The sequence below is a fragment of the Sorghum bicolor genome, chromosome 7, assembly GCF_000003195.3.
Source record: "Sorghum bicolor cultivar BTx623 chromosome 7, Sorghum_bicolor_NCBIv3, whole genome shotgun sequence".
Taxonomy (NCBI): Eukaryota; Viridiplantae; Streptophyta; class Magnoliopsida; order Poales; family Poaceae; genus Sorghum; species Sorghum bicolor.
In genome coordinates this window covers 60,310,089-60,335,262 of record NC_012876.2, presented here as the reverse complement: position 1 = coordinate 60,335,262, position 25,174 = coordinate 60,310,089, and the positions used below count along the sequence as shown (strand labels likewise).

The 25,174-nt window shown below is 47.4% G+C and overlaps 3 protein-coding genes across 4 annotated transcripts; 2 read left to right on the top strand and 1 right to left on the bottom strand.

The window, feature by feature from the left end:
• LOC8057815 (probable UDP-N-acetylglucosamine--peptide N-acetylglucosaminyltransferase SPINDLY) lies at nt 9,980–16,857 on the top strand. Of its 2 annotated transcripts, none has more exons than XM_021465034.1 (19): nt 9,980–10,380; nt 10,566–10,693; nt 10,799–11,197; nt 11,613–11,774; nt 11,866–12,041; nt 12,149–12,224; nt 12,660–12,803; nt 12,891–13,010; nt 13,095–13,163; nt 13,265–13,346; nt 13,591–13,685; nt 14,010–14,074; nt 14,187–14,385; nt 14,660–14,854; nt 14,982–15,076; nt 15,169–15,304; nt 15,374–15,591; nt 15,714–15,841; nt 16,101–16,857. In XM_021465034.1, the coding sequence occupies exons 3-19, from the start codon at nt 10,829–10,831 to the stop codon at nt 16,517–16,519; spliced, it is 2,748 nt and encodes a 915-aa protein (XP_021320709.1). In that variant the 5' UTR covers nt 9,980–10,380; nt 10,566–10,693; nt 10,799–10,828; the 3' UTR covers nt 16,520–16,857. The 2 variants fall into 2 exon arrangements, with proteins under 2 accessions (XP_021320709.1, XP_002445679.1); XM_002445634.2 differs by having other exon boundaries at nt 10,035–10,380; nt 12,675–12,803.
• Nucleotides 18,522–21,205, bottom strand: LOC8057814 (peptidyl-prolyl cis-trans isomerase CYP18-2). Its single transcript, XM_002444544.2, has 6 exons — nt 21,028–21,205; nt 20,818–20,913; nt 20,675–20,736; nt 19,958–20,091; nt 19,386–19,470; nt 18,522–18,966 (listed from the first exon to the last, which is right to left on the bottom strand). The coding sequence occupies exons 1-6, from the start codon at nt 21,097–21,099 to the stop codon at nt 18,921–18,923; spliced, it is 495 nt and encodes a 164-aa protein (XP_002444589.1). The 5' UTR covers nt 21,100–21,205; the 3' UTR covers nt 18,522–18,920.
• On the top strand, nt 22,419–23,787 carry LOC110437042. Its single transcript, XM_021465125.1, has 2 exons — nt 22,419–22,622; nt 23,388–23,787. Exons 1-2 carry the CDS (start codon nt 22,506–22,508, stop codon nt 23,532–23,534), a joined length of 264 nt encoding a protein of 87 aa, XP_021320800.1. The 5' UTR covers nt 22,419–22,505; the 3' UTR covers nt 23,535–23,787.

Below are 25,174 nucleotides of genomic sequence, written 5' to 3'. Positions count from 1 at the left end.
AAGCCTCGTCGACCTGTTCTTGCGCCACGGGGGCTCCCTCGAGACCGTCGAGGACCTTATCCGTGGTGTCAAGGCGCGGGCTGACCGGGAGATGGAGCACTGGTGTCCCGATCGGATTCGCATCCGGGCTTCCACCGATCCGTCCGAGCCCAACATCTTCCTGGACGATAGGAAGGAGGCAGAGAAGTGGGAACACGTCGAGGAGCTCCGCCTTTGGATGAAGCATGTGGTGGGGCTTCTGTCGGACGTCATCAACAACGGACTTGGGCCGGCCTACTTCGTGAGTATTTTTTCGGTCCTTAGTTCTCATAGACCCTTTGGTTTCGTGTTCTAACCGTTCGACCCCCGGCTCGCAGGACATGAAAGAGACCTCCCGTATCAAGTCGAGCTTCATCCACGCCACAAGAGGAGGCTGGGAGCAGCTCCCCGTCCTCAAGGACCAACTCCTCGAGTCGCAAGAAAAGCTCCTTAAGGCCTATAAAGACCTCATAGCGCTCGAGGAGGAGAAGAAGGTGAGGGAGGCTGCCCTGGTTGAAGCTCGAGAGGCCTCAAGGAAGGCGGAGGAGGAGACGACACTGCTGCGGGAGCGCGCTCTGACGGTCGAGGAGGCCGCGTCCAAAGCTCGGGAGGAGGTCCTGTCCTACAAGAGTGTCATTGCAGACCTGGACAAGGAGAAGGGCCTTCTCAAGACCGACTTGGACTCCCTCCGAGACTCCTTCCAGAAGATGAAGATGGCGTATGTGGACAGTGAGGTCGCCAGGGGTGCCGCCGAAGACGTAAAGAAGAAGGCCCTTGAAGACCTTGAGGCGGAGCGGGCTCGATCCCGCAGTCTCTCTGACGACGTCGAGCGTCTGAAGGGAGAACTGTTGGAGAAGAGTGGGGCCATTGCTCAGGCTGGCAAGGTGATCGAGGATCTCCGCGTTGCCAACACCGAGCTGGCCCGCTCCAGCAAAGAGATCGAGAGGGCCAACACCAGACTAGTCGGCGAGAACACGGCCCTGGAGGAGAGCGTCTGAGGTACATTTCCTTTGTCGGGTTTTCTTTTTCGAGGTGTGCTTGGTTTTTCCTAAGGCTTCTTGTATTGGCATTGATAGGGCTTAAGGACGAACTCTTGGCCGCCCAAGCCGAGGCTCGCAATGCTAAGGCCCAGCTCGAGGCGGAGGTCGCTTTGAACCGTCGAGTGCGGACGGTGATAAGCGACCTCTCGACCTCTTGGGAGGTCGAGCCTATTTACGAGTCGAGGGAGGATGCTCGAGGCGACGCATTGGTCGACCAGCGGTGCTACTTAGGTGCGACGCTGCGAGATCGGGTGCGGGATGCCCTCCACATCGGAGTGAAGCGGGCGATGGCGGTTGTCTGCTCGGGCTTCTCCTACGACATGGAGGTAGTATCCCACGGCTTCGTCACCGACATCTCTAAGACCGACGCGGAGAACGAAGAGAGGCTCCACGCCTTGATCGACGACGCAGAGGCTCCTGGAGAGAGGCTGGCCAAGCTATTCGAGCCTGAGGTGCTTCCTCCTGAGACTAGCTCGGGCGGAGGCGAGGGTGGTGAGGATCGTGCCATGGACTGAGGCCTGCGAGCCTGCTCAGGGTGCCTGGGGCCCCTTGTACAGTACTCTTATTGACTTGTTTTTTAAGTGATACAATGTCTTTTAAGTGTTTATTAAATGTTTATCTATCTTTCCGCTCGAGGCTCTTTTATTTCCCTTTGCGCCTACGTTTGTATTCCTTGTTCGCTCTTTCGTCGAAGACAGCCTCGATCACGTCAAAGGTGGGGAGGTGAGTAGAGTTTCCATAGCCCGGGGGCGTAGGAGTTCTCAGGCTCGTTGTCCCTCGGCCCTCAAGGGGCTCGAGGCGCCTCAACTACTCAAACGTGCAAGGTTTACTAAGGAAGAGAGAAATTTTTTGGCTTTTTCCGACACTTGGGGGGGGGGGGTCGTCCCCCTGGTAGCCATCGAGGGAATATTGACTATGATGGGTCATAGTCGGTATTCCCTTCTAACGTCGAGATTTGCGAGAAAGTAAATCGCTCGAGGGAAAGGTTTCATTTATTCATATGTTCGTTTACAAGGCCTTGGTACAGAATGTATGTAAGAACATAAAGTTTTGAACTTCTAGGGGTAGAATCGACGTAGTTGTTCGATGTTCCACGCGTTGGTGAAGATCGCCCTCTTTTCGTCCGCGAGCTTGTATGTCCCTGGCTTCAGGACCTCGGCCACCACGTACGGGCCCTCCCAAGGTGGAGTCAGTTTGTGGCGTCCTTGATTGCTTTGCCGGCGTCGTAGGACAAGGTCGCCCACGTTTAAGTCCCTCTTGCGCACGTGCTTGTCGTGGTAGCGTCGAAGTTTCTGCTGATATCTGGCAGAGTTGAGGAGGGCCATGTCTCGAGCCTCCTCGAGTTGGTCGACCGCGTTTTCTTGAGTCTCCTTATTTGATTGCTCGTTGTACGCTTTGAGTCGAGGTGACCCATACTCGAGGTCTGTGGGGAGGACAGCCTCACAGCCATAGACCATGAAGAATGGGGTGTACTTTGTAGCCCTGCTTGGTGTTGTCCTTAGGCTCCATAGGACCGAGGAAAGCTCCTCGACCCATTTCTTGCCGAATTTCTTCAAGCGATTGTAGATCCTTGGCTTGAGTCCTTGCAAAATCATGCCGTTGGCACGTTCGACCTGGCCGTTAGTTTGGGGGTGGGCTACTGCAGACCAGTTCACACGGATGTGATGCTGATCGCAGAAGTCCAAGAACTTTTTGCCGGTGAACTGAGTGCCGTTGTCGGTGATGATGACGTTGGGAATCCCAAACCGATGGATGATGTCGGTGAAGAAGAGGACGGCCTACTCGGAGCGGATATTGGTGATGGGTCGAGCCTCGATCCATTTGGAGAACTTGTCGATGGCCACCAGCAAGTGGGTGTACCCTCCTTTCGCCTTTTGTAGGGGCCCTACTAAGTCGAGCCCCCACACCGCAAATGGCCACGTGATGGGGATCATCTGAAGAGCGTGAGCGGGCAGATGCGTCTGTTTGGCGTAGAACTGGCACCCATGACAGGTGCGTACGAGCTCGATGGCGTCTGCTACGGCCGTTGGCCAGTAGAAACCTTGTCGGAAGGCGTTCCCTACGAGGGTTCGTGGAGCAGCATGGTGGCCGCAAGCCCCTGAGTGTTGGTCCTCGAGGAGTTTCCGTCCTTCTTCCACGGTGATGCAGCGCTGCAAGACCCCTGTCGGGCTTCGTCGATATAGTTCGTTGCCTTTGCCGTAAATCACATATGACTTGGCCCGTCGAGCGATACGGCGGGCTTCAGATCGATCTTCTGGCAGCTCGCAGCGGATTAGGCAATCGAGGAACGGTGTGCGCCAGTCGAACGGTCGACCGGGCCGCTGTTCTACCTCCATCACCTCAGTTGCCATCAATAGTGCGTTGACGGTGTCGGTAGGCTGGGCGGGAGCGGCATCGACGCCAGCCCCCGAGCCCAAGTCGACGGATGGCTCGTGAAGGTCTCTCGAGAACGCGTCAGGTGGCACCGTGCCTCGAGTCGACGCGATCTTGGCGAGTTCGTCGGCTGCCTCGTTGTAGCGTCGGGCGACATGGACGAGCTCGAGGCCGTGGAACTTGTCTTCGACTCGACGGACTTCTTTGCAGTACGCCTCCATTTTCGGGTCGTGGCAGCTTGAGGTTTTCATTACTTGATCGATGACGAGTTGGGAGTCGCCTCGGATGTCAAGGCGTCGGACTCCTAGCTCGATGGCGATCTTGAGGCCGTTGACGAGGGCCTCGTATTCTGCGACATTGTTGGATGCAGCGAAGTGAATCCTGATGACGTACCTCATATGGACGCCCAAGGGCGAGATGAACAGCAGGCCGGCCCCGGCCCCCGTTTTCATGAGCGACCCATCGAAATACATCGTCCACAATTCCACCTGGACCTGAGTCGGGGGGAGCTGGGAGTCCATCCATTCTGCGACGAAGTCTACCAGGGCTTGCGATTTGATGGCCTTGCGAGGCGCATAAGTGAGTCTCACTCATAAGCTCGACCGACCATTTAGCTATTCTTCCCGTGGCCTCCTTACTCTGGATTATCTCGCCCAGGGGTAAGATGAGACCACCGTGATGGGGTGACCGAGGAAGTAGTGTTGCAGTTTGCGGCGTGCGAGGATTATGGCGTAGATCAGCTTCTGAATTTGGGGGTAACGTGCCTTAGTCTCCGAGAGCACCTCGCTAACGAAATAGACTGGCCTCTGGACCGGCAATGCATGCCCCTCCTCCTGCCTTTCGACCACCACCGCCGCACTGACAACCTGGGTTGTCGAGGCAACGTAAAGGAGCAGTGGTTCCGCAGGCTGAGGTGGGACCAGGACTGGTGCTGAGGTTAGTGTTTTCTTCAGACTTTCGAGGGCTTCCTCGGCCTCGGGGGTCCAAGAGAAACGCTCAACCTTCCTCAGAAGTCGATACAATGGCAACGCTTTTTCTCCTAGCCTCGAGATGAATCAACTCAGTGCCGCTAGACATCCAGTGACTCGCTTTACGCCCTTGATGTCCCGAATCGGCCCCATCCTTGTGATGGCCGCGACTTTTTCGGGGTTGGCCTCGATTCCGCGCTAGGAAATGATGTATCCCAGGAGCATGCCTCGAGGCACGCCGAAAATGCATTTCTCGGGATTGAGCTTGATCTGGTTGGCGCGCAAGCAGCTAAAAGCGATCTCGAGGTCCTGGATTAGGTCTCCTCACCGCTTTGATTTAACGACGATGTCGTTGACATAGGCCTCGACCGTCGACCCTATGTGCTTGCCGAACACGTGGAGCATACAACGCTGGTATGTGGCTCCCACATTTCGAAGTCCAAACGGCATGGTTACATAACAATACATTCCAAAAGGTGTGATGAATGAGGTCGCGAGTTGGTCGGACTCTTTCATTTTTATTTGATGGTAACCAGAATATGCATCAAGAAAAGAAAGGGTTTCACATCCCGCAGTAGAATCAACAATTTGATCAATACGTGGTAATGGAAAGGGAACTTTTGGACATGCTTTATTTAAACTTGTATAATCGACACACATCCTCATTTTCCCATTCTTTTTCTTAACTAGTACAGGGTTTGCTAACTAGTCGGGATGGTGAACCTCCTTGATGAATCCGCCCGTCAAAAGCTTGTGGACCTCCTCGCCAATGGTCTTGCGCTTCTCCTCGTCGAATCGACGCAACCGTTGCTTCACTGGCTTGGAACCGGATCGAATCTCCAAGGAGTGCTCGGTGACTTCCCTCGGGATGCCTGGCATGTCCGAGGGACTCCATGCAAACATGTCGGCGTTCGTACGGAGAAAGTCGACGAGCACGGCTTCCTATTTGGGGTCGAGGTTGGCGATGATCGTCAGCACCTTGCCGTCGGAGTTGTTGGGGTCGAGCGGGATCTTCTTGGTTCCTTCTGCTGGCTCGAAGTTGCCCGCATGGCGCTTGGGCTCTGGGGCTTCGGCGGCCAGGGCCTCGAGCTTCGCGACGAGCTCGGTGGAGTTCTCGACCGCCTCCCCATATTCGACGCACTCGACGTCGCACTCGTAGGCGTGCTCGAAAGAGGAGCTAATGGTAATGATGCCTTTGGGGCCGGGCATCTTCAGCTTCAAGTAGGTGTAGTTGGGTATGGCCATGAACTTGGCGTAGCCCGGGCGCCCGATGATGGCGTGGTACGTGCCCCGGAACCCGACCACCTCAAAGGTGAGAGTCTCCTTCCTGAAGTTGGCCACTGTGCCAAAGCAGACCGGTAGGTCGATTCGACCCACTGGCAGCGCCTTTTTCCCTGGCACGACGCCGTGGAAACCGCCGGCACTTGGCTGGAGCCGTCCCCTATCGATGCCGAGGAGGTCGAGGGTCTCGAGGTAGGTGATGTTGAGACTGCTGCCTCCATCCATTAGCACCTTTGAGAGCCGGGTGTTGACGATGATAGGGTCGACGACGAGCGGGTAGACGCCTAGGGCGACCACCTTGTCGGGGTGGTCCTCTCGGTCAAAGGTGATGGGCGTGCTCGACCAGCTGAGGTACTAGGGCACCGCCATTCTTGCCGCGAAAACTTTACGTCGTTCCCTCTTGCGTTGCCTTGCAGTCAACTGCGTCGAGGGTCCACCGTAAATCATGTAGCAATCGTGGACGGTAGGGAAACCATCGTCGTCCTTGTCGCCCTCCTTGTCGCCTCCTTTCTCCTTCTTGGGGTCATCACACGCGTCTTTTCTGAATCCTAGGCCGTCGAAATGCTTTTTCAGCATACGATAGTCCTTGAGCTTGTGGTTGGCTCCTCCTTTATGGTAAGGACATGGCTCTTCTAGCATCTTATCGAAGATACCTCCATCTGGTGGTCCTCGAGGCTTCTTCCGCTCCATGGCGGCGACGAGGTCGTCGTCGAAGTTCCCCTGCTTGAACTGCCGCACCTTCTGCTTCTTCTTGTTCTTCTTGAGCCCTCGACTGGGAGTCCCGTCTTCATCGGCAGGCTGCTTGCCTTTTCTTCCTTCACAACTAAAGAAAGCACCGACCGCTTCCTCCCCTGCTGCGTAGTTTGCCACTACGTCCATGAGCTCATCGACGGTCCGAGGTCGATTCCGGCCTAATTCCCGCACCAGGTCTCGACTGGTGGTACCAGAGACAAATGCCAGGATGTCGTCGTGGTCGGGGATATGCGGCAGTTCGGTGCGCTGTTTTGAGAAGCGTCGAGCGTACTCTTGAAGAGTTTCTCCTGACTTCTGTTTGCACTTGCTGAGGTCCCACGAGTTCCCGGGCCGTATGTAAGTTCCTTTGAAATTACCCTCGAAGACTCTGACCAAATCGACCCAGTCGTGGATCTGATTTGCCGGAAGTTCCTCGAGCCACCGTCGGGCGGTGTCGGAGAGGAAGAGCGGTAGCTGTCTGATGATGGCTCGATCATCACCTCGAGCGCCTCCTAGCTGACAGGCCAGCCTAAAATCGGCCAGCCACAACTCTGGTTTGGTCTCACCATTGTATTTCGCGATACTGGTCGGGGGTCGGAACGGACTGGGCAGAGGCGTGCTGCGGATTGCCCTGCTGAACACCCGTGGGCCTGGTGGCTCGGGGGCCATCCGGTCCTCGTCACTGTCGTACCTTCCACCGCGATGCGTGCTGTAACCGCGCTCTTCCGCGTCCCCATACCGACGGCGTCGATTCTCTTCGATGTCACGCCGCGCGTCGGGTCGACGCTGATTGTCGACGGGGAGGACAAGGGTAGCCTTTCTACCTCGAGGGGGAGGCTGTTGATGGACTGAAACCTCTTTTTCGTTTTGGGGCGGCTCATCGCGCTTTTCAGTGGCGGCCCCTCGTCGTCGAGAGGCCGAGCTTTCGGCTTGTTGAACAGCCGCAACCTGGAGAAGAGTCTGCACCTCGTCTCGAATGCGTTGAGCTTGGGAGTTCGATGGCTCTGGCATGTTGCGTAGCAGCATTGTCGCTGCTACTACGTTTTGGCCTGCTCGAGGGAAGCGGCTGACGGGTTGCTCTGGCTCCGCGTCTCCGACAATTTGTCGGTGTACCTCTCGAGCTCGCCTACGGACACTTCCGCTGGGTGGATAAGGCAAGTCTTGTTCGAGGATTTGCTCGAGCTGGACGAGGCGCTCACGGTCCTCGTCGAGCTTTGTCTTGAGCTCTCGTAGCTGAGCAAGCTGCGCGGCTCTGTCTTCCTGTGGAAGTGGGTCGATTTGTCCACCGTCCCCAGGCGTCCTGGGGTCTTCCCTTGCTGCAGGGGCTCCACCGCCCGCAGCTGCGTCCTGTGTCTCGCCGGTGGTTTCTACTGCCCCGTCGATGTGATAGCATTCCCTAGTAGGATCGTGGCTATCGCTCTGGGAGTCGGAGTCCGGCTTGGCGGCGTAGAAACATCCACGTCCCTCTTCCAATAGCCGTTGCCTGAGCGAGGTGATCGTGTATCGCCCAGGGTCTAGGCGACGGAGGCTTCGCACCCGGGAGAGATCCGGCAGCTCGGACGTCGGCTGCTGTACTTCAGAGCTACGCGGGAGGACCATTGGTCTCTCCACGTATGTTGGGCGTTTGGGCATATCGCTCTGGCTAGCGACGCCGCGACGTTATCCAATCCGAATGGCAGTGCCTTTCTTAGAGTGAACAACCCATGTGGAAGTAACCTGGCGGCGGGGGAGAGCGCGCGGGGCGCGTCACCTCTCGTCGTCGTGTGATGCTGGGCCGGCACGTCCATGGTCCCAGCACGCGGGGCTGCCGACTCCTGCGTCACCTCCTGCCTAGCACAAACTGCTGGTCGTGATGAGGCAGAGGGGCGACGATGATGCTGTCCGCGCCTCTTCTTGGGCGGGGAGGCGTGGTGGCGAGGGCGTCTTGGGGCCCTTAACCGTGCTGGCGCTACGCGGGCTCCTCCCGGTCCTTTGATCGAGAGCAAGATCATGTCATAGCCGTAGCCAGTCGACATGAACTCGAGACTCCCAAACCAAATCACCGTGGAGCGCGGAATCGGTGAAGCGAGAGTGGCCATCTGGAAAGGAGTGGGAAATCGATGAAAAAACACGCAGGACCCCTACCTGGCGCGCCAATTGTCGGTGTTTTTCCCCACCGGGGGTCACACCAACGAGTAAATTTGTATGCGTGCTCCTTTTCCCAGATGGTGATGCAAAAAGACACAAGAATTTATCCTGGTTCGGGCAAGAGAAGGCCCTACGTCCAGCGAGGGGGGGAGAGTTTGTATTATTTTGCACCTAAGTGCTTGTACAGGGGCGAATACAAGCGTAGTGTGACCGGGATGAAGTATGCGAGTTCTACCGAGTGTCGGTGAAGTGTTGCGTGTGTCCTCTACTTATTCCCGGGTCCTCCCTTTTATAGGTCCAAGGAGAGGCCCAGGGTACATGTATAGGTATCAGAGTAGGGGTCGATAGAAGCATGGAGCGCTGACCTACTCGAGGCCTCCGTACCGGCGTGGGCTCGAGCCGTCCCGTCTTAGTAGCCTGGTGATGATTACGCGTGCCCCTGCATTCTGCTCTGCGCGCCGTCTTAGGCTGGTTCAACGGTCACACGCTTGTACGGTATGGCGGCAGATCCGACGGAGTGGTTGCGGCATTGTGAGTCGACGCCCAACTCGTCTCCAGGAAGGAACCAGGTCTGGTCGAGGGTCAGATTCTGCGCGAAGCTCCGATGTCCGGAGCGCTGACCTTGGTTGTCTCGAGTGCACGTTCCATCCCTGTTTCCCGTGTCCTGACACGCACTGGGTCGTTTGGTGGGGAAGGCTGCAAAAAGTACGACGGGACGGGTGCCTGTTCCCTATCACGCTTCCCGTGACCAGCGTGTCAGGTGGAAAAGCGGCAGGCGCATTTAATGCCCCGGCTCTCGTGCGCGCGTCAGGCGGCGGAGAGTGTCCTTGCGCTCGACGCCTCCTGATTCGCTCGAGCCTGTCTCCGTATTCGACGGTAGTTAACACTCGACCCCTGAGTGGTTCGCTCGACGCCTTTTCCGTCTTCGAGGCTGCGGCCGCCGTCGATCGTATGTGTTCGACCAGAGCGTCGAGTTGGGAGCCTCGACCTTTGTACGGGTAATCTCGTTATATGCATTGGTGAGGGTACCCCTTATTGATACCCTCGACAGTAAGTTTGACTATATTTATAAAAAATACTCACAATATTTATGTCTTTAAATAAATTTGTTAAAAAACTAGATTTAAAAATCTTTCCAATAATACTATTTACGTATCATAAGTATTAATATTTTTAATATATATTAATCAAAGTTGTTTCTATGCGGACTAATAAAGGAGTAGTACATTCATCAATAAAAAAAAGAAATAATCGAAAAACTGAAGGGGTGGTAGTGAAAAGATGGCCGGAAAAAGAAAGCTGCACGACGCAGGATGCAGTTGCAGCAGGCAGTCCCAGCGCAGCGGATGGGGCAGTACAAAAAGCCCCCCAAATCAATCAAAGCGGGCGCACGAGCCAAAGCGTAAAGGCAAAGCACCGTTAATTTCCCGGAAAAGGGAGGGGGCTAAACACAAAAAAATTCACCAGTACTGTACTACGGCACCGCCTCCTCCCTCCCCCTCCCCCTCCTCCTGCTCCCCCACCTCCTCCCTCCACTCCCGAAACCCTCGCCGCCGCCGCCGAAATCCTCGTCGCGGCGGCGATCACCGCTCCCCTCGATGCTAGCGGCGCGAGAGGGTGGCGAAGCGCGGCCTGTCTCTCCCAGGTCCGCGCGCCCGGGGCGGCTCTGAGGGCCCAGAGCTTGTCTCGGCTCCCTGCCAAGCGCAGCCGAGCACCGCGCCGGCGCCGCCTTTCGTCGCCGCTCGCGTGGCAGTTCCGGGCTGTAGGCTGGGCGCTGCTCTGTTCTGGGTCTACTGTAGCGCGGTTGGGATTTTTAAGGTTCCTATACTTTGGGGGCGCTGGTATGTAACCCGAGCTTTCTTGGATGGACTCCCTCCTTCAAAGATTGTGTTTTTTTTAGTCAAAGACCGATTCTTTCTTTCTTTCTTTTCCTCGTTCTTCATTCATTTCGTGTTTGTCTGCCGCGTGGTACTGCTCCCCTGTATCTAGTAATCCAACTAATCCAATCTTTTCTTCCATGCTTCAGCTGGGTTTATTGTTCCTTCGTCTTGGGCGCGCAAGAACGACATTGCTTCACACAATAAGGCTTCTGGGTACAGTTTGGTTTCCAGAACTCCTGGGGGTTCGAGTGAACCCCCACATGTGCCACGCCAGGTCAGTCCCTGCTCCAAATTTATTCCATTTCCCCTCTAGCCAGTGACTTCGTGTTTGATTTCTTGGCAAGCATAAGAACTGATCGACCAATGCAAAATTTCACAGAAAATAAGGAGAATAAGGCGTCTCTCTTTCATGGGGCAGCCAGGGACGGATTCTGTCCTAGGGAAGGAGAGCAACGGCATTGTCCCTAACCTCAATGGGGGCGTGTCTGCAGCGAAGCAGCAGTTGGAAGGGAAGGAGGCGTTGCGGTATGCAAACATCCTCCGATCGCGGAATAAGTTCACTGATGCTGTCAACTTGTACAACATTGTTCTTGAGAAGGAGGGCACCAATGTGGAGGCCCTTATCGGGAAAGGGATTTGCCTCCAGGCGCAGAACCTACCAAGACAGGCCATTGAGTGCTTTACAGAAGTTGTCAAAATCGAGCCAGGAAATGCGTGCGCTCTTACACATTGTGGGATGATTTACAAAGACGAGGGTCACTTGGTTGAAGCAGCAGAGGTATCTGCAGGTCTAATTATGTGTATTTCCTATTCTATCTGTTGTATTACTGATATTTTGAATTGCAACACGTGACAGAAAATATAAACCCTGTTTGCATTATGTTATTGCTATGAATGCCAGACTTGATGGAATGTTAAATGTAATTTACGTGTTTTTAAAGGTAAATATGTCAGTTTTAGACTTAGTACTACAGTCCTCTAAATTTACTGCCATTATCTTGTTTGTACCTTAACTCTGTTCTTTTCTTCCATGTCTACCTAATTAAATGAATTGACATTAGCATATTTCCTAATTAAATGAATTAACACTAGCATATTGGAAAAAATTATCAACATGCTGCTCTTACAATTTCTCTTAGTTTCTTGTATTAGCTTCCTAAATGTCACATTGAAAATTATAAAAACTGGGACAGGCATATCAAAAAGCTCGGACGGCAGATCCTTCCTACAAACCTGCTTCGGAACTTCTTGCTATTGTGTTGACTGATCTTGGAACTAGCTTGAAGCTTGCGGGTAATACAGAGGAGGGAATTCAAAAATATTGTGAAGCTCTGGAAGTAGACAATCACTATGCGGTACCATCATCACAGCAGCCTGTGTCTTGCTAATATTATCTTTCTATGGACAACTCTATATTGTTGTGATGCCTTAACCCAATTCACGCAGCCGGCTTATTACAACCTTGGAGTTGTTTATTCGGAGATGATGCAATTTGAAATGGCTCTTAGTTGTTATGAGAAAGCTGCACTGGAGAGACCATTGTATGCCGAGGCCTATTGCAACATGGGAGTTATCTATAAGAATCGGGGAGATCTAGAAGCAGCAATTGCCTGCTACGAGAGGTATCTTTTTTTTTTGTATCACAAGTACTCTTAGTTTTCTGAGAAATATACAACAATAACATGTTGAAGACTTGAAATTCTCGTGCCATGATCTTACTGTAATACAGGTGCTTGACTATTTCCCCCAACTTTGAGATTGCTAAGAATAATATGGCAATAGCACTAACTGACTTGGGAACAAAGGTGCAGACTTTCCCCTTACTATTTCAACTGGATCAGATTTTTTTTTTTTTGTGTGCTGTGTTCATCCTAGTGGTTGCCATTATTTTATTTTATTTATTTTTGTGCAATTCACAAGTTCGTACTGATCATACCAGATAGGATTGAACTGTAACTCCACCACTCAAGCCTTGTGTGAAACAAAAGTCTTTCTGTTCTTATCTCTTTCCCTTATTGAAGCAAACATAACTATTAACAAGTGCTTATCCATTCATATTTAATTTCAGCATGCTAAATTTGACAACATAGAAACAGTCTGACCACCCTTAATGGAAACATCACACATATGCAGCACATATTTCAGTTATTTTAGTTTTGAAGTTCTTATTTATGAGGATGAGCATTTGTTAGTGATTGATTATTGGCACATCTCTTGTGTTTTCACTTACTTTTTAAAAGATTGGAAATCCTCAGGTAAAAATTGAAGGTGACATCAATCAAGGTGTGGCATATTACAAGAAAGCTCTGTTCTATAATTGGCACTATGCTGATGCCATGTATAATCTTGGCGTTGCATATGGTGAAATGTTGAATTTTGAGATGGTTAGTTATATGCTAATCTCATCAATTCTGTTCTAACATAAAGGTTCACCTTAAGCTGAAGATTACATTTTTCTGAATCATGTGAAGGCAATTGTCTTTTACGAGCTTGCTCTGCACTTCAATCCTCGCTGTGCGGAAGCGTGCAACAATTTAGGAGTAATATACAAGGATAGAGATAACCTTGACAAAGCTGTTGAATGTTATCAAGTAAGTGAAACTAATTTTGCTCTTGCTTTCAGTTTTTTTGTGGGCAAATATTAATTTGTTTTCCTTTTTCTTTAATGTTTTCAGATGGCACTGTCAATTAAGCCACTTTTCGCTCAGTCACTAAATAACCTTGGAGTTGTCTATACTGTTCAGGTCTGTTCCTCTGTTATCAAATTTCTCTTGCACAACTCCTCTTTTGTTTTTCTGGTTACTTTGCTCTTTTAGCCTACTCAAATATGCTTATATTTATATAGGGTAAGATGGATTCTGCTGCAAGTATGATTGAGAAGGCCATACATGCAAATCCCACATATGCTGAAGCATATAATAATCTAGGTAATGAATAACCCGCCAGTGCTGTGCAGATGCTTAAAATGTCATGTTTGATATATAGTTTTCTGCTATAAGAGTCACCTTGTAAGATGTGGGCATGTCAAATCATAGGCCTTTCTGCTCAGTGCTCACCTTTTTTTGTAATAATAATATCGTATTTGTTTATGAACCCCAAATTGCAAGATAACTTAAAATTATTTTATCAGAGTTATTAACTGTATTTCATCATTTTTCTTTGTCATCCTAGGTGTTCTTTACAGAGACGCTGGTAGTATTACTTTAGCAATTCATGCTTACGAGAGATGCCTTCAGATAGATCCTGATTCACGAAATGCCGGCCAGGTACCCCTCAGTTATGCTCATTATATTTTTTTTGTGCTGCTTTATGTTGTAGTTAAAGATTTGATTACATCAGAAATTATCACTAATAAATCTTAAATAAGCTTGGCAGTTTGGTAAACAGCCATGGGTAGATATTGCACATCTGAATAATTATACTATCACATCTTTATCATTCTGGAACGAATTTCATTACTTAAACTTTGCTTTTGGTTGGAAGTATGTCTTTTTACTTTTCTATAACTTTTGTATATTTTTTCAATGGCTGACCATATCGCTTACATTTGTCCTGTTATGTGACAAAGTTGCATGCTAATTCGTTTACAGAACCGTTTGCTTGCAATGAACTATATCGACGAGGGCTCAGATGACAAGCTTTATGAAGCTCACAGGTCATTTTGTTCACTATTTACAATAGGCTCGACATGTTTATGTTAGCATTGCCTTTGTTTCCATGAGCTAAATATCAGCAGGATTGTTCACTGTCTTTTATTTGTTTTACAGGGAGTGGGGAAAACGCTTTATGAAATTGTATCCACAATATACATGTTGGGATAACACAAAAGTTGCTGATCGCCCATTGATAATCGGTTATTTGTCTCCTGATTATTTTACTCATTCTGTGTCCTACTTCATTGAAGCTCCCCTTACACACCATGACTACACAAATTGCAAAGTGGTTGTCTACTCTGGTGTTGTCAAGGTATAGAAAACTGTTCCTTTTCCTCTTACCTAATTTTATGGATTGTACACACTTTAAGCCATCAATTTATTAGGCCACTTTCTTTATTAGGATCCAAAATTTATGTTGAAGTGTACAGATGATCCTTTTAAAAAAAAAATCAAAACATGAGATATATTTAGTGACCTTTGTCCTTTTTTTGAGCATGCAAACTTCATGGTTTCCTTTGTCCTTTTTCATGACACTTTGTTTAATCATTTTTCACTCACATTTTCTTTCATTGATGATTATTTAGGCAGATGCCAAGACACTTAGATTCAAGGATAGGGTGTTGAAAAAGGGTGGATTGTGGAGAGATATATATGGTATTGATGAAAAGAGGGTTGCTAGCTTGGTAAGGGAGGATAAAGTGGACATACTTGTGGAACTTACTGGTCACACTGCAAATAATAAGTTAGGAACAATGGCATGCCGACCTGCTCCTATTCAGGTAGTTTGGCGCTCCATGATGCATATCTGTTTCCCCATTATTTTCAGAAATGTTCTCACAGGAGCAACATTTATTCTTTGTCTGATCAGCATGCTTTGTTTGAACCTTGAATTGTATGCTCTTACAGGTTACCTGGATTGGCTACCCCAATACAACAGGTTTGCCAACAATTGACTACCGAATCTCAGACTCATTGGCTGATCCACCTATTACAAAACAAAAGTAAGACATGCTCATCTTGCAGTCACAGTTATTCCAGCATGTAGTTTTCTATCCTCAGACATGTAGAAGCTCATAGCAGCAATTGTCTGCAGGCATGTTGAAGAGTTGGTGCGCCTTCCTGAAAGCTTTCTTTGTTATACTCCTTCCCCAGAAGCTGGGCCCATTTGTCCAACACCAGCAATTTCAAATGGTTTCGTCACTTTTGGGAGCTTTAACAATCTAGCAAAGGTGACAATTAATACTTGAAAGATTTGCTTTTGTGCTGAATCACTCAAATTAGTTTTATTTTCTTTACAGATTACACCGAAAGTATTGCAAGTTTGGGCCAGAATATTATGTGCAGTCCCTAACTCCAGGCTTGTGGTTAAGTGCAAGCCATTCTGCTGTGAGAATATAAGACAGAAATTTTTGTCCACACTAGAGGAGTTGGGTTTGGAGTCATTACGGGTTGATCTGTTGCCACTCATCCATCTGAATCATGATCACATGCAGGCGTATTCCTTGATGGACATCAGGTGAGCAGTTGTGTCATACTATCATTGATTGTAGGCTGAGTTTATGGCAGTCTTTTTTTCTCTGAATGACATTTTTGTTGTTACTTGAAACAGCATCTGAATGGTTTTATTTGTTTGTGCAGCCTGGATACATTTCCGTATGCTGGCACTACGACTACATGTGAATCTTTATACATGGGGGTTCCATGTGTTACAATGGCTGGTGCTGTTCATGCTCATAATGTTGGTGTTAGCCTGCTCAGCAAAGTTGGTAAGTAACTGAATGTTACGTTTTCATCTATTTGTAGAGGTTGTATCAAAGGTTCACTTTTCCGTGGCCTGCTTTTTATTTTTGTTATACTTAGCATGTATTATCTGAATAAGATAATGTTTTACTTAACCTACTAATAGTTAGTAAATCTTCTAGCTATCAAAAAAGGCCATTTTCCTTGCACTGCCAAATGGTATTTATTATCCAAATGCAACTGTGGTCTATGGGTTGATGTTTTGTCTTTCCCCCTCTGTTGTAGGGTTGGGGAGGCTGGTTGCCAAAACTGAGGATGAGTATGTCAGCTTAGCATTGGGTTTGGCATCAGATGTGAATGCCTTGCAAGAACTGAGAATGAGTCTCCGGGAGCTGATGATGAAGTCACCCGTCTGTGATGGAGAGAAATTCACCCGTGGCCTGGAAGCCGCATACAGGGACATGTGGCGCAGGTATTGTGATGGAGACGTACCATCTCTCAGGCGCTTAGAACTGTTAGAGGAACATCCTGTTGTCAATAAGCCAGACTCAGACAAGACCTCTGAGAAGCTTGCAGATCTGAAAGCACAGAGAGCAGGCGTGACTGTGGAGGAAGATAAGCAGCCCCCAATAATGGCAAATGGTGTGAGATCGCCCGATTCACCTGCTCCTGCAAAATGCGAAGCAAATGGCAACAGCGGCTAATGACCAAGAAGACGGCATGCTCCATTGATGCAGACCGATACTGATATACTGTAGGTTGATTGATGTGAGTGATATCTGTGTTTAGAGGGAGGGAGAGGAGGTAAGCTCCGGGTGTCTGATTGACACTGTGACTCGTAGGCAAATGTAAGATAATTAAAATGTGGGTACAAGCTTATAGAGTTTGATTTGTAGAGCTTTACCCCTGTGTAGGTTCATGATATGGTAACTTGAGTTGCAGTATTAGAAACAAAAGGACAAAGGCGCTGGTTGTATATGTAGTAGAAATATGACAGTGAAACAACTTGAAGAGTCTATTAACCGAGGCAGTTCCAACAGGATGTCATGGTATCAGTCTCTCGTACCTGGTGATTTATGAGGAGGTTTTGCTGGTTACTGACCAGCATGACTGAGCAGCAGCCGCTGCTACCTCAACGTGACTGGTTGCGTGCGGAGAGCGCGGATGGTGCGTCCCACGAACCCATTAGCCGTCGGAGCTCGCCGGTGTTAAGGTTTGAGAGTTAGGGGACCTACTTATCGACGTCGTAGAAGGGGAATCTGCGCGGTTGAGACTGCAGCAGGGTGGCGCGGCCGCTTGCCAGGGTAGTGGGGTTGGGTGGGGACGTTGTGGCCAGAGTGGTCGCCGACAATTGAGCCTTCGCTTGTTTTATTCAACAGTGTTTAGAGCATCTCGAACAACATCCTAATATTACTCGTCCCTATAGAACTATTAGAGAGATGAGTCCTTTTCTTTACATCAGTACATCCTCTTTATTTTTTTTTTGTCACCAATATCTCCTCCATCTCTTCTCAAGTAAGAAAAGAGTTCGCATCTCCTCCAATGAGCTAGGGCCTATACCAACTGCCACTTTTATCTTCTTGAGCACATGTTATTGGCCGAATTGAGCACGCCGCCTCTAAGCCCTCCGACCACCATGGCCATCTCCCTCAGTGCTCCCAGATCGCCATGGCCACCACATGTGCTCGAACATGCACCTTCACCTCCTGAAGCATGTCCTCAGCCAAGTCATGTGCCTGGCCATGGACCTTTCATCACCTCGAGCATGTCCTCATCCAGAGTCATGTGCCCGGTCTACGGGCCCAGCCTAAGCCTGCTGGGCTTCGCTTGACCCGTGAGTCTCAGTGAATAGGGCCTGGGTTTTTATGTTCTGTTGTTGGGCTGAGTAGCATGGCTGCAGCATGGCAATGTGTTGAAGTGCCTACCTGCCTGCATGTGGATTAGGGCGTGCAAACCGCCATGGCAGGCCGTGCAGATGCTCCATACAGAATATTAGGCCTTGTTTAGTTTTAAAATAAATTTCAAGATTTTCTGTCACATCGAATCCTACGGCTTATGCATGAAGCACTAAATATAGATAAAAAATAAATAATTGCACAATTTACATATAATTTACGAGACGAATCTTGAGCCTAGTTAGTCCATGATTGGACGATATTAGTCAAATACAAACGAAAATACTACAGTGTCCATTTTGCAACTAAACAAGGCCTTAATTACTGACGAGTGCATCAATTGTAACTTTCTGGGAGCACAAGAGCAGATTCTTGACAACTAAACACTAATAGTAAAATATTCCATCCGTCCAAAATTCATAGCATTTGCTACACATCTATAAGATATACATTATGTCTAGATCATAGTAAAAATTACGTATCTAAAAAACTAAGAACAATTTACAATCTGGAATGTTGGAAGTATATGTCGTGGTAGGGAAAAAAAAAACTTCACCATGTCCACTCACACGCGCACACAAATAGTTGTGCCTCAACCCTCAAGGCGGAAGCTTCCATTAACGTCTTTGAAAATACAAAGAAATTTAAGTACGTAGTAGTATTTTTGGAGAGAACAATAGAACTTTTCCCTTTTCGGCAACTAGGGACAATAAAACCATTCAGAAATTCGTCAGCAATTGACAATACGAGGATAGAAACGAAAAGATCCTGATAGTATTGGGGCAGCTGGAATCAAAAGTGTTTTGCCGGGTTTTTGAACCAGAATTCATCTCCCATACCAGTTTTCCATCTTCATACCATAAGTGTTTATAGATAGTTTTTGAACTGGCTGACCATCACATCAACGAGGACAAATATTGGGTGAACCCATGCTACAATAATAATGTTTCCGCAGCATACTCCATGCAGAAAAACTCAACCACAGACGCATACGTATAAGTTGTTTCAAACACCTTGCTCAAAAGGTACAATCTACTCATCAGGTAGGTTTTCAGGTCAGGCGGATGGAGGGACTGAGAGTCATACAGGCCGGAACTAGCTGTATCTTTCATCTTTTCCCAAAGGTCCGCGCAACTAACATGGCGCAACTTACATGAACGGGGCCATTACTAAGCCTAAACCAACATTCGAGTTACATCTGGGCAATGCTTCAATCTTTGACGATGGCTCGCAAGATTTTCACTTCATGGATAGGCCTGAAACCAACAAAGGTAAGAAAGAAAGTTCAGCGGACGTAAACAGGGATCAGATTCAGACATCATTGACCAAAACAGGAGGTTTTCCTATCAGACCAAAAAAAGGAGAAACATGGTATTCCAGAAAACAGGGATATATACTATATAGACTAGTGTCTAATCATCATGCACCATACATCATACAATACATCCGATGCAACTTCCTAATCAATGGTTGTAAGGGTGCAATGCAGGTCTTCTTCTTTAGTAAGAAATCAATTGTGCCATAGTGCTCATTTAAATACACAGGCCAAAACAAACACATATCAAGAAACTTGCCATGCACAGTTGCACACTATATGCTGCGACCTGCGATGCACCTATGCCAATGCCCTAAGTAAAAACCTTCTCTTCAGTAGAGATCAGATGCAAAGTATTACCTGTCATTTTTGTCAGTCTGCACACTACCAAGGCGCTTAACAATTTCCATTCCTCTGCATACCCTCCCAAAAATTGTATGTTTCCCTGGAACATTACATCATGTTAATTGTATGAATCTGCAAGCATAGTAAATGAAGAAAAGTTCATCCCAAATGCTATACATCTACCACACTAAATTCAGATTTGGCAACTAACATTTCAAGAGGGAAGAGCTCCTAACGTTCAATATATCAGATAAAAACAGTAGTGGGAAGTAAAAAGAACAGTTATGTAGTCATCATGATCTCTAAACTGTTTGTATTAGCTCCGATGACTTATGTCTTTCAAAACTTTTAAATTTAATTAACTCAGTTTTAGTCACCATTTCTTCTCTATAGTTTATCAGCTTTCTTTATGGTCCCATTATTAAAAAGGACCAAAATATTGAAATGTCTTTTTTTACAGCTCATATGCGCACACCACCAAAAAAATATACTTAATCAGTTAGTCGCCATGTTTTTCAGCACGCAAATGAAAAGGTTGGCACAGGTCAAAGTAATCAGACAAGAAAAAAGCAAACACCTATCCTTACCATCAAGTGACTGACAAGGCGCAAGAGTTATGAAGAACTGGCTTCCATTTGTATTTGGGCCAGCGTTTGCCATGGACAGAATTCCAGCTCCAGTGTGCTTCAACTCTGACTTTATCTCATCCTCAAACTTTGCTCTGCAAAGAAAGCAACAGCAGCAAGAGCACCAATTTTAGACAGGATCACAAATTCACAACTAAAGAGAGAGAATAGCAGAGACAGTTTCATCTTACAGCTGGCCCAAGAAAAGAAACATGTTACCAGCTATCTAGCAAATTAGCTTTTGACCAAGCTAGCAGCCCAAAAACGGTGGTATTAAGGCCATTGAAATATTGTACAAGCAGAGTAGTTAATCTTTCCCAACACAACACATATTGCTGTTGTAAGATAGCATTCACTTGACTAATGTAACATCTAATAAAAATCACGGCAAAACTTTTGCCGTCCTTTCTAAAAAAAACCAATGTGACGATGCAATCATTGATCAAAAACTAACACACATAGATAACAACGGCAAAATCAGTGGGAATAGGCCACTGAAATGTTGTACAAAGGGAGTAACCAGCCCTTTTTTCTCCTTCCCAGCACTATGCTTTATACTCCATCGAATACTGGGTATACACATCTATTGTTGCTGCAGACTAGCATCCAAAATCAACTGTGCAAACAACATAGTCGTTGATTCAAGAATAAATCAAGGGTAGTGAACAGACTGCTCACCCATATATGGACTCGCCACCTCTGCCGGTTCCAGTAGGATCCCCACCTTGCACAATGAAATCCTAAGCAGGCACAAGAACAGCACCCACTCATTAAGTACCCAAGATCAGACAACACAACCAAAGAAGAAACTCAGGAGATACCTTGATGATGCGGTGGAAGATGACGTTGTCGTAGTAGCCGCGACGCGCGAGCTCGACGAAGTTCCGGCAAGTCTTGGGCGCGTGCTTGTAGTACATCTACGGATCGAGTAGGACCATCAGCATCAACCATGAAGTAGAAGCGAAGGGCCCAGCCGCAAAGGGAGAGGTGGAAAGAGAGGGGATGCAGCCGAGGGGAGAGAGGGGAGGTACCTCAACAGTGACGGCGCCCATGGAGGTCTCGAGGGTGACCTCCGGCGTTCCACCGTCGGTGCTACCCCACATGCTGGGCAAGGGCCCGGGCACGGCAAGGTGAGCGGCGGCGGCGGCGGCCGCGGGTGGAAAGCGGAGGGGACGGGAGACGAGAAGCGAGGCGAGTTCGTCTGGAAGGCAGAGGAGAGTACAGGGGGCCTTGGAGATATTTCGCGGACATTACAGAAACAACCCTGAAGTTGTGCTATTTCGTCTGGAAGGCAACGATTTCATGGCATTCCTTATCTGCATTTGAGGAAATTGAGGCATCTATCACTATCAGCTGCTGTAGCATCATACTAGTAGGTAAAGTGACTAATCGAAGTAGGATTTTACAGCTAGTGTACAAACATCTTATTCTTGATAAAATTGGAACAGTTTTTATCGTCATCGTCTTCTCTCAGAAAACCATTAGAGTAGAACAGCCAAGAAAAAAACATAGAACAACAGAAGACCTCATTCTGGATCACTGCACGGTTAGCAATCATTCACGCGGCACTCAAGTTTAGGTTGGAATTCAGAGTCTTTGTTCGGTTGATTATATTCTTGTACAGACAAAAGACCGTGCGTAACCGATTCAAGAGTTGTGGCGCCGGGCAACAGTACAATCCCCAGCTGGAACTTGAAGTTATCATGCATGTTTAGCCAAAAGCAAATTACGGATTGTTGCATTGTATACCAAGCCAAGTTAAAGAGTTTTGACAATCGGTAACCTAGGCTTAGCTACTAACCACATTGGAACAACACAGGCATAAGCATGCTCCTAGTCCTAGCTATGAACTGAAAAAAAAACAAACTACTGCTACTAGTAAAAATAATAATATATACATTGTCAAATGCTTGACAGTAAAAGTACTGCTACTTAAAAAAATAAATCAAAGTACTGCTATTAGGCCAGTCTCAATGCATAGTTTCATGACACACTTACCAAGACTATAAACTAGGTAACCGAGCCACCGAAGTTTCATGGGGATGAAACTCCTCTCTCATCTGGTGAAACTCCTTCATTTAATGACCCTGCCAAGTCAACAATCTTGCTTATGTGACACCCTATTTAATATGCATGACACTCTCATAAACATGCATTGAGACTGGCCTTAGTGTGTGAGACTAACGTGATGACCAACAACACCAACCATACAATTTCGACTTCAGAACAGTATAATACAGTATTTAATTTAAAAAGCACTCAGTGATCAAAGCAACTTTTTTTTTTTGAGAAAAATAGTGATCAAAGCAGTTGGAACTATTTGGGCCTCAGTGAGTGATCAAAGCAGTCAGAATCTCGTGTTTAAAAACGGCCCAAATCCAGCCCAGCGCAAGACGTGCGTACGTACCTTCTAGTCTCGTCTCGTGCCCTCTTCTCCTCACTTCCGCCGCTTTCCACACACGACACCAGCCGAAGCCACCGCCCTCCAGCGAGCAAAGGCATTGCCGCGATGCCGCCGGTGGTCCCGAGGTCCGACAGGATAGTTCGCCGGACGGCGATGGTCGGCGCAGCCACCGCCGCCTACTTGCTCCTCACCGCCGACTACGGCCCCGGCTACCCCAACCCTGTACGCACCGTACTCCTCCTTTCCTACGACTGCTGTTTATGATAGCCTGATGATTTGTGATACATACAGCAAACCAGTAATTTGCTTTGGCTAAACATGGTAACATCCAGTTCCAGGTTACAGCTGGGGCATTGTACTTTTGCCCTGTCTGGAACGCAGTAATTTCACAGGATTTGCACAGAAAGTTTTTTTTTTTTTAAAAAAAAACAGTTCAATTTTGCAGGAGAAACTCAGGAACAACAAGAGAAAAAAAAAATCCCGTGTTCCAAACAAACCCTCAACAGTCAACATGTAGCTTCGGTTTTTGAGAGAATATGCTGATAGAAACTACTAGTGTACTTTCAGTTTCTGCGATTGTTAGAGGCCATCTTCCCAATTTGATCAAGAATAAGATGTTTGTACACTAGCTTTTACATCCTGATGCTTCGATTAGTCACTTTACCTATATTAGTAATTTAGTACTCCCTCCATGTCCATAAAAAAAGTTGTTTTGAATATGGTTTTGGTCAAACATTTGGGAATATAAATTATGAATAACTTTTAAGTTGTTGAATTTGGAAATGTGAAAAGCATATGAATAGATTTGTCTTAAAAAATACTTTCATAAAAGTATACATGTCCTACTTTTTGATAGATATTTTTATAAAAATAAGGAGTTAAAGTTAAGCTTTCGAGACCGTATTGTTGTCCTAAACGACTTTCTTTATGGGTATGGAGAGAGTATGATGCTACAGCTGACAGATGCATCAATTTCCTCAAATGCAGATAAGGAATGCCTTGGAATCGTTGTCTCTGTTCCCCAAATCAGACACAGACAAGGATAATGTTCATCAGGCTGAACAAGATACAAGTAACTTGAAGCCAGATGGTACAGTAATCAAAAGCAGCAGTGCATCGCCTACTGGGAATTAAGCTAGATAGGTGAGACCATGATTTGCATCTTTATATACTGTAATATATAGCCACTGTGAGTGTTTCCATGTTCCTGAGCTGGACTGTTAGCAGTCGGTCAGTCAGATCGGCTTCCCCTTTTGTTCTCATTACCCAGCAGTTGCTGTTGCCATGTATCCGGATGCAGTGACCGTTTCAGTTATGATCGTTTCAGTTTGTACTGTTCATTCATGTTGAAAAACAAGGTCATGATGGCAACCTGATAGATCATCTACGGGCTTGTTTGGCACAGCTCAACTTCACTAGTAAAGCTGTTTTTTTAGAAAATAGCTTTATGAGTGACTTTCTAGATGAAGCTGAGCTGTTTTGGAAAAAGTGTTTGGCAAAATAACTTCACCAACTACTTCATGCATAGTTGAGAGAGAGAAATGAGGGAGAAGCTGCAATAAGCTATTTTTTTTTCTAGCTTCATCCAACTTATGTCTTTGTGAGAGGAGGAGAAAAACAGCTTCATCCATGAAGCTGTTTTAGAAATAAGTATTTGGCAAAAAAAACAGCTCACAACAGCTCATGAAGCTGTTGTGAGCTGTACCAAACAGGCCCTATATATCTCGTCGAATTGAAATCGAACAAATTTGGGAGAAAGCAACATGCGTGAGGATGAAACGCGAGCGAGTCACGTGACAATTATTCTACTAGGCTCTCTCATTGACACGTACAACCTGGGGCTGTGATGGCTGAGGGGCCCTTTGAGACGAAACAATGGAAAAACATAGGATTGAGATTCTATAGGGATGAATTCCTTTGGCAGTCTTTGGATTGTAGGAAGTGCTCATAGGAAATCTAAAGAAAACTTTATTTTCCCTTCAATTTCATAGGAAAACTAGAGGAAAATATAATCTATTTGGAGCTCATGGAAAAATCTTTTTTTTTTTTGCACGAGGAACAAAGCACATAATGAACTAATGGTTCCTAATCAAGGGAGTAGAATGGAATAATCAACTGAGAAAGCCATGCATCTGAGTGACGGCATCGTGACAAGGCATTGCATCTGCCACACTGCTCTCAACACCTCGACGATAGACAATGCGATAAACGGAGGCGCAAAAGCTTTGGTGAATACTCGTTGTCGTTGCCATGGAGTATGCAGATGCTGTTCGTTGAGATGGATCAGGCTCTTTTGGTCGGTGTGGATGAACAACTCATTTTGCAGGAGATAATGACGCCACTGATGACTGATCAACCGCCATGACCATAGCCAGGTATTCCTTCTCATAAAGTTGAGAGACCTTGATTGCGCGGACCCAATGCCTTGCTGATGTAGGCTAACGGTAACGGGCGGGTGACCGCACCAGTGCTGGATGGTGCTAGCTAGCTAGGGTACAAAACACATGTGTATTTGTTTAGATTCTATTGGGAACGTGGGATTAAAAAAAAGTATCCAAGGTCACATTAAAAAAATGTTACACTAACTATGCACGTTAACACCATCATATCAGTCACATAAAAAAGTTACACAAGTATCCACATCTATTTCATATGGATCCAACATATCTGTAGATTTTTTTTTAAAAAAAAAAGAATACATGTTTGTGGATCTAACTGCAAGATATTTGCCTAATCCCATTTTTGCCCTTGAATGACAATACAACAAATGACTG